The sequence below is a fragment of the Arctopsyche grandis genome, chromosome 7 (genome assembly GCF_051622035.1).
Source record: "Arctopsyche grandis isolate Sample6627 chromosome 7, ASM5162203v2, whole genome shotgun sequence".
In the NCBI taxonomy this organism is placed as follows: Eukaryota; Metazoa; Arthropoda; class Insecta; order Trichoptera; family Hydropsychidae; genus Arctopsyche; species Arctopsyche grandis.
Window position 1 is genome coordinate 19,285,890 of NC_135361.1, and position 19,882 is coordinate 19,305,771.

Sequence of the window (19,882 nt, forward strand, 5' to 3'; positions counted from 1 at the left end):
ATTTTATATATGATATAAATTCAAGATGTTTAATTTCAGGTCGAGTCTCAAAGTATATCGACTTGCAAGATTTAATCTTAATATTGTTTAAGTATAATTATGATAGCTCCAACAAATATTGGTAAAGTCTCTATTCTAAATTTTAATATACGAAGAGATTATTTATCAATTAAAAAGGATCGAAACTCGAGTGACTCAATTATGGATGACGGTATAAATAATACTGCATCACTCTCATACAATCTGAATCTACATACATAAATACATATTTACATACATATAACGATATAATGATTCATGTTTGGAAGCAAAATAAAATAAATGACATAAAAAATCCAATCTATTAATTAGATTTAAATGATTTCGAAAAATATTTCAAAATAGGCAATTCATCTACATACATACTAGATATGTATCAGCTTCGTACCTTTGAGATTTTAATGGAGATATAATTTGAAAGTCTTTTTGTTATTAAATTCACTGCAGTTTTCAGACAAAATTAAAATATCTGAAGAGTCACTTTATGAAAAAGATAAAAGGGGGTGGAGTAGCACGTCAAGCAGAGGCCGTATATCTCTAGCAAGAGAGATAATTTTTGCACATTCCCCACGGTTAACGGTTTGGCAATATTACAGCGAATTTTTAGGACACCTTTAGCTTCGTTTTCGGCTGAAACGACGTTCGTCGCTCGTTTTTATTGCCATTGTCGGGGCGTATGTGAACGTCGTTCGTCGTCAAACTTTAACGCGCCTCATCCGTCTAATAAATAGGTTTCACAACTTTATAGCCGGGGTTTCGCACATCCGACGACGGCTCGGAGTTCCAACTATCCTGGCACTTCGTATCGAGAAGAAGCACCCAACCTCGGGCTCATTTCCAAGTCTATTATTCATTCGGCTGTGGATATGTAACTGCCTACGTATATTCTATGTATTATATATTTAGTATACTGTTTTGAAGGCGTAGTAGTCTCATCTCTTCCTCTCACGTTCGGTACTTACATGTAGTTGTATTGGGATGTTTGTTTTTGTATACAGTGCTTTGGTGTGTAGGTACTCTACTTCTACTACACGGTCTAAACACATATAATATAGTTTTCTGAATATTTCCTGCGAGAAGAATACACTGGAATGGAATGTTGTGCTTTGGAATGGAATTTCGCGATTGCAACGATAGGATCGCGTTCTACATCTGGATAAGGTGTTGCGATGTTTACATACAAATGTCTCATTTTGATTTCGAATTTACAAACGCATTTCGGTAGATAGGTGTTTTCTTAGTATTTTGAGTGATTCAACAAAAGCGCATGTAGTTATTATATTATACATATTTAGATTTAAACTGCTGTAAACCAATGAACTTATGAAAAAATACTTCGAATAATTCTGCAATCTACATACATACACAGGCTCTGATTCAGAGGGGGGGGGGGGGCAAGCCGAGCATTTTCCCAGAGCGGAAATAAATAAAACATAAACGTAGCCTACATTTTAAGCACACTGGAAGTAATTAGTAGTTGAGTAGCCTTTCAATAACATAATTTTTAACAAATGATCATCAATAAATAATGGAATTGATTAACAATAGTTCTTCAAATCAGCGTCAGATTTTAATTGGGATCGTAGCTAGTGAAAGTATTAGCAAAAATGGTTTCGGAATTTCGCATAATAAAATATTGCAAGTTATCAAAAAATAATGTTTTTTTTAAACTTCGTGTACTTAATGACTGAAGGAAGTTGCATTAGTTTTGACATAATATCTCAAATGTGGATATATTTTGACTTCAAAACAATATTTCGTCTGAGACACAATTTTTTTTGACATTTTGTATGAGGATAGCTTATTGATCTTTGTTAACTGATCTTTTTTGTTCTAATTTTTATTTGCATATGTGTATACGTTTTATTTCTAGGGCGGCGATAAATCTGGATCGGGACCTTTATATACATATGTTTTATGGTTTTGATTATTATTTTAAGTACAGCTATGTATGTATGTATGTATTATAGGTTTTTTTTTCCAAATTGACCCTTTTTCATTTCAAACTGACCCTTTTTCATTTCAAATTGAAATGAAAAAGGTTTAATTAGAAATGAAAAAGGGTCAATTTGAAATGAAAAAGGGTCAATTTGAAATGAAAATGAGTCAATTTGGAATGAAAAACAGGTATAAACAATAATATACCGTCAAAATTAAATCAAATTAAATTTGAAGATTTAGATATGCAAATTGATATTTCTGTATTTAATAATTTCAAGTTGCGTGGCGGATTGTTTAAGATTTGCATACAGTTTCCATTTCTAGATAGCTTCGTTCTTTTACAAGGCAATCGATGTTTCACTTCGCTAATGATTCAGGTGAAATTCCTACATTCGTTTGAAACATTGCCATTTTGCGTGATATGGTCATCGATAGAAATTTAAATCGATTCTGATAGTTCGATGGTGAAAAATAATCGTAATAAACACGAGATTTTTGGAGATCTTGACGTTTTTATATTATTATAACATATGTACATACTACATATGTATGTACATACATATATGTGTAGGTAATGTTGTAAAACCGATACAAAATGAAGGTCTTTCTTAGGAAATTGAAAAAGGTTTTGATATTCTATCAAATAGCATGTTCGGTATAAAAATGTCACAAACCCTTTTATTTGACAAAAACACGTTTGAGTATTGTGAAACTTTTGTTTGATTTAAAAATTCGAATTTTTTAAATTATTATCGTCAATTTATCTTCGGCAAAACGTGAACGCAGACTTCATATTTCAAACGTGAATAACTAGAATCGTGAACGTCCGTCGTAACGAATTTGTATTCAAGGCATATTTTATTATATCATTTTTTTCTACTCCTTAAATCTTTTCCCACCCATCACCCTTCGCGGCCTCACCGCACCGTTTTGCATATCAAAGACTGTGAAAAATGCGTAACGATACACGTATTCTATATATTCTTTTACCCTTCATTTCTTCTCCTCCCTCGCACCTTGTCGTCATTATTTCTCTTTTTCGGACGAAGTCAAAAAATGAATAAAAAGAAAGAAAAATACACCAAAATAATAAAAAAAAGTGTCCGACTTTAACGGCGAGCACGTCTGCGTTTTTTCGGCTGCAAAAAACTAATGAAAGCGGTCAGAGGAAAAAGAGTGTTTGCATTGTTCGAATTTTCACATTGGTGGAAAATGTGCCGCGAATACCTGCCGTTGCGAAAATAAGAGCGAAAACGTAATAATCACTTAAAATTGAAAAGGTTTTTCAATTTTTTTTTGTGCGCTTTCCCGATTGATCAAACGGCTACCTGGCTGCTATTCGAAATCGAATTATTTTGGACCGTGAAAATATACGATTTGTGAGAATCACTCAACTTTATTTAAAACTCGTGTATCTTTGCAGGGCATTGTTTGATTAATTAGCACGCATTTCAAACAATCAAAATGATACTTACAAATAATAATGGGAGCGAGATGTAATAATTTCAATTAAATGAACGGGCATTAAAAATACATAAAAATATCAAAACGATACAATTAATATTAATTTGCCGTAAAAATAACAATTTCGTAGCGAGAACACGTGTTGCTCTTTAAGAGATTGTTATTAATGGCGATTTGATTCTTAGGGCCTTTTTGCGGCTCTTCTTCAACACTGGGGTAGGAAGGGCAAAAAAAAAAGGTCTTTTTGTGTGTTAGGATGGAAAACAAGGACTCGCAATTAGGAAAGGGAGACGAAATTGAGGGAGGTAGTTGAATATGAGCGGCATTTTTTTTCACTAGATGACCGATTCAATGGAGTGTTTTACAAAAGATGTCTTTATTTTAATATAGTATTGTTTGCCTTTTCAAAAATTTATCATTTAAGTCACGGGAATAATAAAATTGTTACAGAACCATTCTAAAAGTAACTCAGTAATATTGTATAAAATAAATTCTCGATATTTCATTACTACGATTATTTTAGTATTATATTGATTTAGTATACTTGAATAAACAATATAAAAACTGACGGATTTTTTCACAACCATTTTTAAAACATTATATCACTCCTCAATTCATAGAAGATCATACTATTTGTTTAATGAAAAATATAAACATACCTTTAATAAATAAAGACTATTTTCGAAACACGTACGAAGACGAAATTCAATCACAGTTCACCAAAAAAGAAATGACATGTCGCATATGAAATATAAAATATGATATTGACTCACCGATGACAGTCGACAGTATGACAAGTCCCAGCACGATGGCTTTTCCGACAACATGCAGCAGCCGGACCGAATTCTCCGAGGTGACGTTTTGGACCATGGAAATGTTGGATGGTGACCAAATGGTCAAATTTGGTCCGATCCAGCTGTCGTTGGACACGATTATGGTCGAATTTTGCTGATCGTTGCTGCTCCATTGTTGATATAGGGGGTCCCAAAAGAACGGCGCGATTTTGTCCACTTCCATTTTTATCACCGACTGTGTAGTCACATTATGTTTATAGTTATTCAAAACTAATGCACCATTCATCCGATTTTGATTGAATGTACTGTCACATTTCCACTTTATATATCAGTAATAATTATATTATAAATAAATTTTTATGATTACGATTAAACACTCATATATTAATTCGTGATAAATTCTTAACAAGTAAATTTAACAGTAGACATTTTGATGCTAAATTCACATTCACAACTTTTAGTATAAATTGTAATGAACCACAATATATTTAAATATTCGATTGTGGTATATACTTTCACACATTTCTTTTATAATTTACATTCTTACGAATGGAAATATCTCTGATTATTTTTATATATTTATAAACGACTTTGCGTTAAGTGTTGTTGAAATTCGAACAGCTCATCATGATGGATTCTCTGATCTGAAAATTTAAGACAACAATATCGTGTTAGACAACAGAACCATAATTCAATTATAAATAGTACATTAATATGAATGAAAATGTATTTGAAATAATGATATTACATTATATTTCTATTTAAAATTGCTAAAATAATTTAAAGACTGTGTAATATAATAAGTTACATATAATATATGTTTTTTCCGTTTTTTATAGAGTGATTTGAATAGATTTGACGAATATGATGGATTTTGTTGATGGAAATCGTCATGGTTTTAATAATTCAACACGTTGAAATAATTAACGATAGATTGTGTATACAAAAACATTCCCATCAAAATTAGAAATTTATAACGTGTTTAATATTTTTCGCACTACTATTATTGGAGTACTATTACTAAAACAAATATTTCACTTAAATTTATTACTAAAATTTTAAATGTCAAGTATTCCAAAACGTAATTAAATAATCAAATCACTGCATTCTAGCCACACACATGTATGTATGTGATATAGTTTATACCATGTATTATAAATTTCGACACTAATGTATTTTTAATCTACAATCACGTTCCAATATAGATACATACATATATGTACATACGCATGTATTCTTGATTATGTCAACTTTCGTTTGATAATATTCGCTTTTGCCTTTTTGCGTCAATAAATTCGTATTAGCGTTAGTCTGATTTCGAGCTCGTTCCATATAAACTTCATAATAATAATGAGTACGTGTAAATCGAATAAACGTTATTGATGTTTGATGCGAACGAGGAAAATTTTCTGTTTTTCGAGAAAATTCGCCCAATCGAAAGAGCGAAAGAGAGAGTTTAAAAAAAAACCTGTTAGCGTCACGTGAATAATTGAACGCGTTAAATTCGAAATTAAAGTGAAAAGGTGGAAAATTCACGCCCTTTTCCCCGAGAGAATTTCGACAGTGGGAAATCTCGAGGATGCGAATTGAAATTACCCCACCATATCGCTATGCAAAGTGGACTGAAAAATGCGATTTTTCTTTCTTTTTTTCGCTTCGAAGCGACCGAAGATTGTTATGGGGTAGATGTAACGCTTAACTGTGTCGCTTTGAGAGGAAATTGAATTTGAAATTATGAACTTACAGAGTACATGCAGTGAAAGTCGATTCTAAGGGCAAAAGTTAGAAACGTAATTTTTTTTTAAATATTATATATGTACATAAATTTTAAAGCGTATTGAAGCTTACATAAACCTAATCCAAAATAGAAAAATATCATAGTATACGTATATAGTTATGTATGGCTTTTTAATGGCTTCGTCAATCAAGCTCACACAGCATTTATAGAATTAATTTCATCAGTATAACAACTCACTATGTATTTTCAACAAATTAAATTACCAATTATGAACTACTTTGCGAAATAAGTTTTAATTAAGAATTTGATACTTTTGAGTTATGTATATTTATTTTTGAATTACACTTTAACATGTCAAAGCTGTTTTTAGGAAAACAATTCAAGCCACTATAACAAGTCAAGATATAATTAAAAAGTTTTATACATATATTGAGCCCACTTGTGATGCAATATATGCCATTTAAAAATATCCGATTTGAATATTGATAGCATATCTCACTAAAAGACACCTACAAGAAGATTTTTAGCTATAAATTTTTATCAATTGTCTGAAACAATTTTAAAAATTACGCGTCTCGGTTTAACGCCACCGAAAACGAAACTGTCCCGCACGGTTTCCAACATAATGGCGCGTATACCGGAAGGGTCAGTGAATTTTTCAGCGATTTCATCCTCTGTTTCCCTGAACCGACCTACGAACAATATTAAATTGTTATTAGCGAAAGTTTGGCCTCGTAATATTCCCGAAGGGTTGTCCTTTTACGGTGTGGTTCGCCCTTTTCACACTTTTTGTATGTATGTATGTATGAGGATAGAGCGTTGTTCGGTATTGCATTGGATTTATACCATGCAAACATCATACATACCTATGTACATACCTATGTACATGCAAATATTTGTTGAGTTTTCTGGTCTCCGAAAATTTGGGTTTTGTATCGAATTATATTTGTACTGGCTGTCTGAAATGGAAACTAGTGCATTAATGATTATAGAGTGGCAACAGTTTCAAACAGCTCATTATTGTTTTATAAATTAATTCTTTGCATTCACTTCTAAAATATTCATTGAAGTTGTAATTTAAAACATAATAATTAATATCTAATATATTTTTATCGAAATTAAAATATTGTATCGATTTATAAATTTTACTATGAATTATCAATATAATGTATTTATGATACTAATTTAGTTATTTTTAATTAAAGTTTTTAAAGCCATAAGGTCGTAAAGAATATAAGTCTTTGTTTGTATCTACTTATCTGTCTAGTCAAATATGAATACAGAAATGTCTGATCAATGTAAGAAATAGCATACAGATCAAAAAGAAAGCTACCTGTAAGTTGGAAAGATTGGAGTTTATAATAAAGCAAAAAGGCCATCTGCAGTAAATCAACGTGAGTTTTCTTTTATTTGTATACACATCTGTACAGATAATGTGAGGCACGGTTTATTTATCGTTCGCAACACATTGAATTTGTTAAAAGTTTATTTGCGCCCTTCCTCCTTGGCCAAGTTATCCAACAGAGGAAGTTCGAAAGAGATTGAGGAAGTCTTTTCTGCATTTTAATCCTAAAGGTAAATTTAAGGGACGCGGGTGGATCAAAACGAGCGGTTAAAACTTTACTTTTGAGGGGTTTTCATCCGTCGAGGCTTTGTCTTACTTTTGTTCACGACCAGACAAAGGGTCGTAAAATTGGATAACAAAACCGTAAAGATCCAAATGGTAACTAAAAAAAAAAACCAAAACACGCAGTGTATAATTGTTATGAATTCCGTAAAATATTAATTTACATTATTTTCGATTATATTACAATGCGGTGTAAATATTAGTGCCACACGTAGAGGTTGAATGAGTGGCAACAATGCCGCCCTGGAGCGAACGCTTCACGTGTGCGCTAATTGAAAATTTCTCGCTAATTAACACTAGAATTGAAAACACGAACATACGCTATTAATGCCTGTCAAAATGCAGCTTAAAATATGATATACATACATACATATTGTACTATAGCTATATATGTATTATAGCTATTGAATTCGCAGTTCAAGCAGATGACTTCGAACCATTGAAGTAAATATAATTTTGCAGAATGAGTTTCTACAATACAACAATACAATCCTACATAAATGCTCTCTTCGAGTTTTCTTATAAAAAATAATTGAAGGTGCACTCTCGTATTAAATAATTGAAAACGAACATAATAGTTTTAATCTACATTACAAATACATACATACATACATACATACATATGTATGTATGTATATTTTATCATTTCAATTCTACAAAGCGAACTAAAAAGATAATTAAATACGTAAAACGCTTTATCGAATATATATTATACAAGCTATGTACATATACGAGCTTTTTTTAAATTAAAGATTTATTTTTTATTTTAAATTTCAAGTCAAAAGACGATTAATCTGTTTGATTTCAAATTATCATAAACAAATCTTAATAGCTGTAATACCAACATATTTAAATATGTATATAAATTATATGTGCATTGAACACCAAAGTTATATGTGTATGGAACCTGTGTGATTAGTAGACACACGCATTTTGGGCTATCTATTTTTGTAAATTTTAGCATTTTCATTTTGCATTTTAGCGTTTAGGTTGAACATTTTTAAGAATGTTTAAAATTGAACATTTTTTTAGGGCATTAAAAATGTTCTATGTAGCATCTATTTTTATGAAGAGTTTAATTTTAAATGAAAACTAATTCGATGAATTTTAATAAAATTTATATACATATATACAATTTAAAGACAACACAAAAATTAAAAAATAATAGAAAAATTCAAAAATGTCTTGTAATTAAAATTACAAAGAAAAAAACATGAATATTAAAAAAAATACAAAAAACACGAATAATAAAACACTAAGACAAAAAATATGAATATAAAAATATAATACCAATAATTTTTTTTTAATAACTTTCAACATTTTTTTAACCCTTTGACTGCTACAACAACGATAAATCGTTGTTTTGAAATCGGCGAAGATTGCTACGACGATCGTTGTTGACGTCATTAATTGTCGTATTTCATTACTTTCTTTGCCAACGCATCAGTGGCACGAAACATTTTTTTTATATACGTATTTATATTTATTTTTCAATCAAGCTTTATAAATATTTATCAATTTTTTAAAAGCTCTTCAATTTCGGGTTCATCATCAAAGTAAATTTCGGGTTCGTTGTCAAAGTCATATAAGGAGTTATTACTTGGGAATTGATTATTGTCGATAAATTCATTTTCAGAATCAATAGAGCTGCTGATTTGTCGAGTTCCTCGGCGAGGAGCTATTATTTCGCTTTCGTCACTTTCACTGTCCGATATCATTTTACAGAGTTAAAATAAATGGCAAAAAACAATAGAAATCCGCTTTCAATTATATAGGTCACGAATTCGTGCAATCAATCAAATGCAACTGAAATGCATACAAAATGTTTATGATACATGTTGAAAAATTATTTGATTATTAGAAACTTCGCATCCTTGTGTGTCTCGCTCACACATACACAATTAAAACCAAGAAAGAAAGAGAGAAAGACCGCTACCTGTTTCAAATGTATCGCATGTTTTAACAACGACAAATACATCGATGTCTAAAAATAGATTATTGAAAAAAATAATGCGTCGGAAACAATCGTCAAAACTTATTTAGTGTATATATGTAGGTATCTCTTTCGCACGCACGCATGTAAAAGCAAGACAGAAAGAGAGAACGCGAGTCCACAACTGCTTCTTAAAAATGTATATAAAGTATTAAAAAAATTACGCGCGTTCGGCGAAGCAAGTATGTAAAAAAATATATTATATTTATTTTTTTATAAAGTAATTACAAATGTTAGCATTTTTCGCTTGGACATTGAAAAACCTCGTAGCAGCCAAAGGGTTAATAATAGTATTTGATTCCGCACCACAAGTTGGTAAATAAACTCTTCGGAGGTGATCCGCACAAGACAAATCTCCAAACCCTTCGATATATGTAATTGTTCAAGCACGTACGCACTGTTGGGTCACCCAATTTTTCAATTGGTAAATTTGCTTTTAAACGTGAATATCACCATGTTTTTAATGAAATTAGATTTGTCTTTGGATTTTTCTGGTTCAAATTAATGATACCTGTGATCGTAGCTCGAAGGGAACTAGTACTTGAGAAAGGCTAGGAAGCTGCCTTCTGATGATTATTTGTGGCTAAATGTTTTTGCACATAGTCCTTTTTTTCCAGCCTACTCTACAATTACAATGCCGGCATATTACAATATTAGCATCGTTTATATACAATTCCTGTGCTTTGTATGTCCTCGCTCTATCTTGAATAGTTACATTAGTACGGTCCATGATATTTTGAGGCTAAAAAAGATTATTTTGATAGATTTCAAACACAATATAATATTTTGTTTTCAGATAAACGGTCAATTTTATTTTTAAAAAGTAGGCATCTGCCTATTCGCCTTTCATAGGGCCTAGAATAGATATGTCCCATACTAAATATTTAACCTACATATGTAACTTCCCACGTGTCTAGATTCTAGAAAAAAAAGCAAATATTCACGACCCTAGAATATTTGCATTTTTTTTTACAAATATTGACCGCTCACCTACATATGTTCACCATATGTACATACATTAAATGTTATTAACACAGAACAACAAAACTTCGACAACGATCAAAACTTTCCGGAACTTCGAAAGCAAACAAACTAATACAATAATACGGACATAACCCTTAAGAGATTGACAAAGGCTGTAGACCACAGACAAAAACTTAATCTTAAAAATAATTTATTTTACATTTGTTTGTTATTTTAGCATCTATTCGCATATTTGACGAATTTAGCAAGTATTAGCTTCTATTACGAATTTTAGCATTTATGGCAAAATGCCCAAAATACGTGTCTCTAGTGATTAACATAACGAGGAGAGATAGAAAACGAAATACGTGGTTCATAAGTATGATAAAGGTGGTTGATGTAATGGTGAGAGTATAGAAATTTAAATGGCAACGGATGGGTCACATAGTTAGAAGAACGGACGATAGATTGATGAAAGAAGTGTTCGAATGGTACCCGAGAGAATGAAAAAGGCTGCAAGGAAGATGGGTGGATAAAATCAGAAAAATGTGTTGGATATACAATACATACATATGTAAATTAAGCGTGTATCTGTTGTAGAAGCGTGTTGGAGAGATGAATGGAAACGTGTTGGAGAGGCCTTCATCTAGAGATGGTTGGCAAATGGCTGTGATAATGATGATGATGATATTGATATATGTATATATCCATGTTGTTTTGAATATTTTGAAAGGATCAATAAAATTATTTCCAATAAATAAATGCAAATTTTTACTCAAATCTGTAACCAAAACAAATATTATATAGACATCTATACAGATTATACAATTGATACCTATACACAATAGATTGTATATTTCTTGATAATGTAAAAAATAATACTTACGTCATTTATATATGTATAATAAACATAGTCTTTGTGATTAATAAAGCAAATTTTGACACTCAAACTTTGGTAAATGTTGTCAAGCATATTACGAAAATGTATTGAAAATTGAAACCAAAGCTTTGACCGAAAGGCCTATCAAATATATCCTAACATACATATTAGTTGACGTAAAACGTTGAACATAGGAATATTAATAGCGCTTTGAGAAGGTTCGTCGCCGGGACACGTCCCGAGCTCCCCTTTAATGCAAGAGACGAACACCTTAATTTCGCAATAAATAATTAAGCCTCGTCGTCTTGTAACTTTCGGTCTAGACTTCTGTATATTGCGTTACGCCTCTCGTCTCAATATATGTAGTATGTATGTATGTATATTTACTATGTACATATGTATATGAAGAGATCGGATCTTGCATCGTTTGCATTGCGTAAAAATGCTCGTGCACGAACGCGAACTTTATAGCTCGAGATTGGCGCTCTAATTAGTGTAGGTACAAAGCCACGTTAATAAAGCGAGACAAACGAGCTCGTACTTAAAAGCGAATTCCAGAAATGATGTTTCAGCAAAAACGCGAAAGCAGCTAATGGCAGCTAATTTAGTACTTAAATAAAATATAATTTATAAAATTATATTTATGTAAAATTGACAAATGATCCAAATCGGTATTTTTATTTTGTTTTTACTGATCTTTGATATAAAACCAATATTCAGACATATGTTTTATGTACATACATACATTCAATCCTAGCTAACTTTGTATTATAATAAACTAGTGGCCTGTGTGCACATACTTGTGCACTCCATTTGATCGGCTGACATTTACAAAAGAATAAATAAAAAATACCAATTTTTTTTTCAAAAAAATTAATTTAACTTTAAATTATTACGTCTCTTTTTACGATTTCAAGGGGAGAAAGAGAAACGGAGCATGGTGAGTGAATACATCGCGCATGCGCAAAGCCCATACTATGCCGCGTCTCTTTCCACGATTTATGATTCCAAGGGGAGAAATAGAGATGCAACATGTTGACTATTTCATACACAATTATTATATACGATATACGATGTACAACAGTTGATACGTTTCGATTGATTGAAAAATTACGTGAAGTTTAAAAATAATAATATATATAAAAACGGACGCGATGTATATACAATTTATGTGAGTATGTGGCGGATGCGTCGACAAGTATGGAGATTAAAAAAAATTTAAGAATGGCAGGAGTACATTTACTTTATTTTAATTCGTGTATCAATTCCTTTCCGAAACCACCCATTGAAATCAACGAGCACGACACTAGAATAGCATAAAGGGAGTTCAAATATGTTGAAATAACTTTCTATATGATTAAATGTGTATTAAAAGGTTTGAAATTCATGAAAATAATTTCATGGCCACTTGGTAGTATTTAAGTTTATATACAAATATTAAACTGTTTATATACAAATATTAAACTGTTTATATACAAATATTAAAAACTTCACACTTTGCTGGGAATTTTCACATTTTCTTTGTGAAAAAAGTGCATGAAAATTTTATGAAGATGCAAAATGTGCAGTTGACGTTTATCGGCGTGCGATAAAATTCACAATTTATATTTTCCCTTTTAATATAAAATCGGTAAAAACTTTTATGTAATATATAAAAACTTATTGCAGTATAAAAATTTAAATAAAAAGAGAAGTTTCATAAAACACATATGAACTTTATGTATTCAATACGTATGAAATGAATTGGAAATAAAACGAAAGCCACAGAATAGAACGAATTATAAACTTTAACTTAAAAAAGGATAGATAGTATGAAATAGTAGCAAACTTCATCTCTTTCGAAAGTACTAAAGGTTCCCAAAGTGTTTATAACACACCCATATACTTACAGTATAAAACTTTTGCATCGAATAAGTCGATAAATTCGTATCGAAACTTTGAAGTGAAATTTATATAGGGAAATCTTGAATGAAAATTAATCGCCATAATATGAAAAGTTTATTTGTGGAAGGAGAGAAATAATATCTAACGGAAAAATAATTCTAATCATTGTCTAGAAATAATTGTACTTAGGCAATCACATTCACATCATACATATGTAATTACGATTACAGTACATATATAATATGGTTCAATTAATAATTAACAACACAAAATAAAATGTTTTCACATACAAAATGTTCAAGACCGATATTTTGTATGAAAAAGCTTAAAGCTTCCATTCTGAACGTCATTAATATGATTACTTTACAAATTTAACATAACGAAAATCCATTATAAACACATTACAAGTACAAAAACCGTGAGTAAAAAATATAGCCATGCAATAAAACATTGTCATATATGCAAAATTTCACACGAAATAATCGATTAGAATAACAATAGTTCACGGTTTTTAATCAATAAGCGACTTCCAATTTGACGACTTCGTTATCAAAAGGAAGGGTGGGAAATTGGCAAAAATTTGCGTCGGAAAAGCGACCGATGTTCATTTGGCAGTCTGTCTGTAGACAAACAAAGTCAATCAAAACGATGTGGCGCGTCGAGGAAAATTGAGTTTACTCCAAAGGAAAAACAATACTTGACGTCAAATATTTTTTAAAATTAAATTTCGCATCTGTAAGGTAAATGGGGAAGAAAATATTCTGGGCATTTCGAAGAAAAATGCGATACACGGGCACAAAAGAGCTCTCTAATGGACGCGTAAGTGGATTAATTTGTATTCGTACCAACTTGTGCTTGTATATTATACATACATAGACGTGTGTATACATAGGCGTTGAAAATAATACCTTGATATAAAACGACACTACTAAAAGTATTATCTCTTTCCAGCATTCATATTTCAACATTTACATATATAAAAGGTGAATGCTAAAAATGTGCTACTCACCGTGACATAAATGTTATGAAATGTATAATTTTTTTTCTGATTCAGCAGACCGATAATTTCACATTTAAATGTTTTAAAAACATATGAAAACAGTTTTAGATTCCAAGATGATTTTATTTATTATTATTATTATTATTAGTTTAGCAGAAAAGCTCCAATATCTAATTAAATATATATGTACATATGTTACAGTCCAAATGTTCATTTTGTTCGTTCATGAACATACTAGCTTGTTCATACACGAACCGATCTTGCCAGTTATAGTGTACACAAAGGAACAAATTGACAAAAGAACTACATGCGTATGTACATAGTTTGTTCATGCACAAACTATTAACATTATTTTAGGTATTATCAATCGTTTGTTCCAGTCTCTACACATATATATGTATATACAAATATAGCCAGCAGCATGGCTCAGACTAGTCAGACTTGGATATTTGTGACACCAAGTCGATCGTTTCTTATCAGAGTTTGACAATTTATCTGATTTCATTGTTGAAACGGTTCCTCCATCAAATTGGCAAAATCCATCCTACCCGCTATGTCACAAATACATGAATTTGATTTATGTATATGTAAAAAATCATGTACAAGTCAAAATCCATAGATGTCTGTATGGATTAATTAATTAGTTAATTAATTTTTAATTTCGTATTCTTCAGCATCTCAAAATACAGCGATTTATATAATATAAATGCTGCAATGTTTTTAATTGATTGTCTAGGAAAGGGCAATGGGGTTTACCTAATAGGCCTTCCTAGTATATATCTATGTAAAATCAAAATATGCTTATGTACATAAGTATGGTTTCATTCGGTTGCAATATTTTAAAAATTAGCGTAAACGTGGATTATAGCAATGTTGTAGTATGGTTTCCATGGGATTTTTTCCTTTAAATACTTGGCATTTTGACAATTCAATGGTTTCGACAGCTAAAAGTTTGAGGCGACACCTGGTGAGACTATTTGAAGATTTGAATATTTGAGCATTTGACTTTTAGCACTATTAGCGCTAAAACTAAAACCAATAGTTTGTGTATGTATAAACTAGTTTGCTCATGAACGAATTGGAGTGAACACTTTTACTGTAACATATACAGCATATACCTGAACTGGACAGTTCGGCTTAGTTCGGATCTCAATATAAGTCAAAATATTTATTCAATCGTTTTCAGAATTGATGTGTGCTGTATTGTGATGATAATAAAATTAAAAGAATCATTTCCTTTCAGTTTTTTTTTTAATTTCTGATATGATACGTACAATAAATATTTGTTATTTTTTCGTTTCCATTTTTTAGTAAGAAAAATATTATTTTCGACGAACTAACATATGATTATATTATTTTGGGGGTAACCAAACCCATAATTTATAACTATTATTAGTGATTAATTAAATCTATCTAGTGATACGTGAGGGGAATAATTGCGTATGGGAGTTTAACGTGACGCCAATTAAACGTGTTGTTCTCGTTATCTCCCTCGCCTTGAAGATGGTCGCAAACCGTAATTCGAAACGTCGACTAATAATTTACGAATTAATTTGATATCTCATTCTGAAGCGCACATACGAACATCAAGAATGTTAGGTGTGTGCCCTAATTCCGCAACATCACTAAATTATCGACGATTTCATCAATCGAAATGCACTCATTGTATATTGTGTGTAAAAACATGCATACAACACCGATGATGCAATAATAAATTCGATTCTGTTTTTCTGGAATATCGACTCATTTTTCTTTGATCGATGTTTACTAAACAAATCACACTCGAATTGGTGAGCAAGAAGTTATAATAGATAGTTGTTGAAAGCGAATCGGTTTCATCTCGATATCCGAGTATCAATCATCGCCGCCGAATTGTTTACTTCTCTTCTCTCCGGAGAAGAAAAAAGAAATATTCTTTTTAAAAAGTGTGTCCATTTTAAATCGACGAATTTTTCCGCGCGGACATCGTTCTTGCTCTTCGTTAAATTATGATTTTGTATTGTTGTGTAAAAAATCTTGTATTAAAAAGAAAAATACAACACGTCATTAATCACAACACTGTCGCAAGCCGAGACGAGACACTTTTGCGATAAGTTTCATTCGGTTTCAAATTCAATGCGACCGATTCGAAATGTCTATTTCGTTCCTTGAACGATTATTCAATGGATCGCCTCGAAATTATAGCAATTTTTCACCTTGTAAATTTTGTACGCGAATTGCTATAGAAATGCTGTCAATTCGAGGTAGATCATTAGTCAAATTATTCAGCAACACATATTTTACAATACATATACAAGAATTAACACATGTACCACTGTGACGTAAATGGATCTATGTATGTACATATTTGTAGCTATTATTTTGTAAAATTAATGTTAATTCAGTCATACGATATATTTTATTTCAGGGTGGATCGATAAAGGGTTTGTTGCGCGCTCACTTACGCATTTGAAGATTACAATTTCGCACGTCACTCAAACGTCTAATTTTTGGCGAAGCTGTGTGCCTTTTCGAAGAAAATGTTCAGGATAAAAAATAAAAAATTCGCAGCCTAAAAAGTATTCTTTCTAACATCCGAACACAAATTCGTGGGTAAAACAGATGGCGCGGACCCCTTCTAACGTGAATAAATATAATGCTAAAGCTCTTTAAATAGCGTTTTGATCCCGAAATAATCATATTCAAATTTAAAACAAAAAATAAAGTGCTCTTTATATTTCGGTCAAAATTTCATTTCTTTTAAATAATTTGTTTTTGAATGAAAAAATTCGTGCAATTTCCGTACATGCAAATCGAACAAAAGACTATTTAGAAACACAATAAAGAAACATTTATTTTAATATATTAAATCAAATAATATCAATGCACGGATTGAATCATGAAATTTATGTATGTATGTATATATATATTAATTGATTAATTGATACATATATATATATATATATATATATATATATATATATATATATATATATATATATATATATATATATATATATATATATATATATATATATATATATATATATATATATATATTAATTGATAGGAATGGCAATTGACGAATTATGAACCAAAAAGGTGCTTGAATAGTACCGAGAGAATGGGAGTGGGTTGATGAAATTAGAAAAATCTGTGTGATGAGAGAGATAAGAGTTCCTGAAAAGAGAGACGAATGCAATCGTGCTACAGAGGTTGTCATCCAGCAGTGCATGGTGAATGGCTGTAAAAGATGATGATGTATTATGTTAGCCACAGGTATTAGATGTATTATTGTTTACCAGGAGAGAGGTCCTGTGTAATTTTTCGATTCATATACGCTGCTGAGACGATCTGCATGGTTATAAAAATCCAGAATTTTCCATTTTATCTAACTTAACTCTTGTGACAGATCAAATAAAATTGGCATCATCTCCTCCCTCTCCGTTTCTTGGAAATTTGGTGGCATAATCTACTTTTCTTCATTTCGAGAAATATGAAATATAATTTTTTACGTTTAACAGTATTTAAAAATCTGCTTTTCCGAGATTCTGGACATTTTGAATTAAAAGAAGTGATAACAATTTGTGAATTGAGTAGTGTTTTTGGAACTCAAAATTGGTCTTCCGCCACTTCAAATATAACGGCTCATATGTTTATCTATATTGTAGAATGTGTTCAATATTTATGAACTAGTTTGGCCATACGTGTCGCTTTTGGGGAACCTGTCATGACATCGATGGTAAAATGAAATAAAAATAAAAATATGAAATAAACTACATATGTGGTTAATTAATATTATTTAAAAGAAATATTATGGTATAAGAAATAAAAATTGACTAATATTGAATGATAACTAAAATTTAAATTCTACGTAAATCTACTGAGAAAAAAAACCGAATTCATAAACATGTTCTAAATTCTGTCCTTTTCTTTTTTACCACTATTTCCAAAGCCATTGACGTAATATTATGAATATTATACACATGAATATTCGTGTGATGAAAAGGATTCCCTCAGCAGTGCTAAAAATTCGACCTTGAGATTTATCTCGAATTTTTGCGCGGTTCTCAGTATACCTCCCAAGACAGCCGTTGCCTCGCTCAATTACCAAATGCGCAATAAATTGCTCAAAGGGCTTCGACCTTAGCCCACTTTTAGGGTCCTCGCGAGCTCACTATTTATCGATGGAAAACCTACCAATTTTAAAGTAAACCTTGTCACGACCTTTCCTGTTTTCACATCAATTAAAGGGCTTAAGCAGCGGCCATCTTGGCAAACTAATTATTGTATGTACTTAACGAGAAGGAACGGTGTGGGTCGAAACCTCAAAGGGACCACGGGCACACCTTGAGAAGGAGCTCGCTTGTTCGCCCCTAATTTGCCAATGACGTGATCACGTTCCAATTAATTAATAGAACGACGAAAGGACAAGACAATGACAGATATAAATTTGGTTCAGCGGTCTGGTGAAAGAAAGTTGCGACTTTTGTTCAAATTAAAGATCTAAATTTAACTCGCTCACCCGTCTAATTTTTTAAAAATAAATCCGATTATAGTATATCCGTTGTACGAAGACATTTTGGTAAAACGTACATGCTGTCCCTTACACCTCATCTCGACTAATAAATAGCGTTTTGCGCCTACAATGTTTTACTGTCTGCACAAAATGCCACCGGTCGTGAGACAGCATGTACCTTTTTACAAAGTTGCTTCCCATAGCGGACTTACTATAATTGTCATCATATTTCACTTTATTTTAATTTCTACGAATATTTGGTTCGTACGATGATAAATTAATCCAAAATTAAATTTCACAAATTTGAATTAAACTACAAAGCTTCAACTAATCTAAATAACGAACAAACAACTACATGCATAACACGAAGACAAAAATGCTGTTCGTAAAATATGTTAAATGTCTGAAATAACAAAAGCAGACTGTTTAGAACATTTTGCAATTTTATTCTTTAAAGAATTTAATTAAAAATATTTTACAATTATATGTACCCAGGGCCGCCGAGAGAAATTCCGGACCCTGGGAAAAATAATTCCGGATCCTATGACAAATTAAAAAAAAAAGATCTTATAGACATATTTTAAATATGTGAAAAATATATCAGAACTATAAGAAAAATCTCTATACGAGCCGTTATAATTGAAAATGACATAAATCCACTTTTCTTCATTTCGCGAAATATTTCGCAAAACATTAAATATAATGTTTTGCGTTTAATTATATTTTTAAATTACTGGTGGCCTGTAATACGATTATTCTGCTTTCCCGAAATTCGGGACAAATCGAATTAAAAGAAGCGATAGCAATTTGTGAACTAAGTCAAACAGATGTAGTGTTTTTGGAACCGAAAATTGGACTTCCGCCACTTTCAAATTAAACGGCTCATTTGTTGGTCGCTATTTTTTAAAATAATTGAATAAGAAATTATTTAAATACATATTATATCACAGGCACGATTTCACTTGGATACAAAGAATGCGCGGATCAAAAAATAATACACATTTAGCATTAAATAAATATATATATTTTTATGTATAAAATATTATATAAAAAAAAATATA

At 31.1% G+C, this 19,882-nt stretch overlaps 1 protein-coding gene across 1 annotated transcript in view; it reads right to left on the bottom strand.

Annotated features, from left to right (window-relative positions):
* Positions 1–4,551, bottom strand: part of LOC143914667 (5-hydroxytryptamine receptor-like) — a 131,808-nt gene extending 127,257 nt beyond the window's left edge. The window contains exon 1 of the mRNA XM_077434960.1: positions 4,218–4,551. Coding sequence (XP_077291086.1) covers positions 4,218–4,524 — 307 coding nt within the window. The 5' untranslated portion in view covers positions 4,525–4,551. The remainder of the gene's footprint in view (positions 1–4,217) is intronic.
* Positions 4,552–19,882: the final 15,331 nt, after the last annotated feature.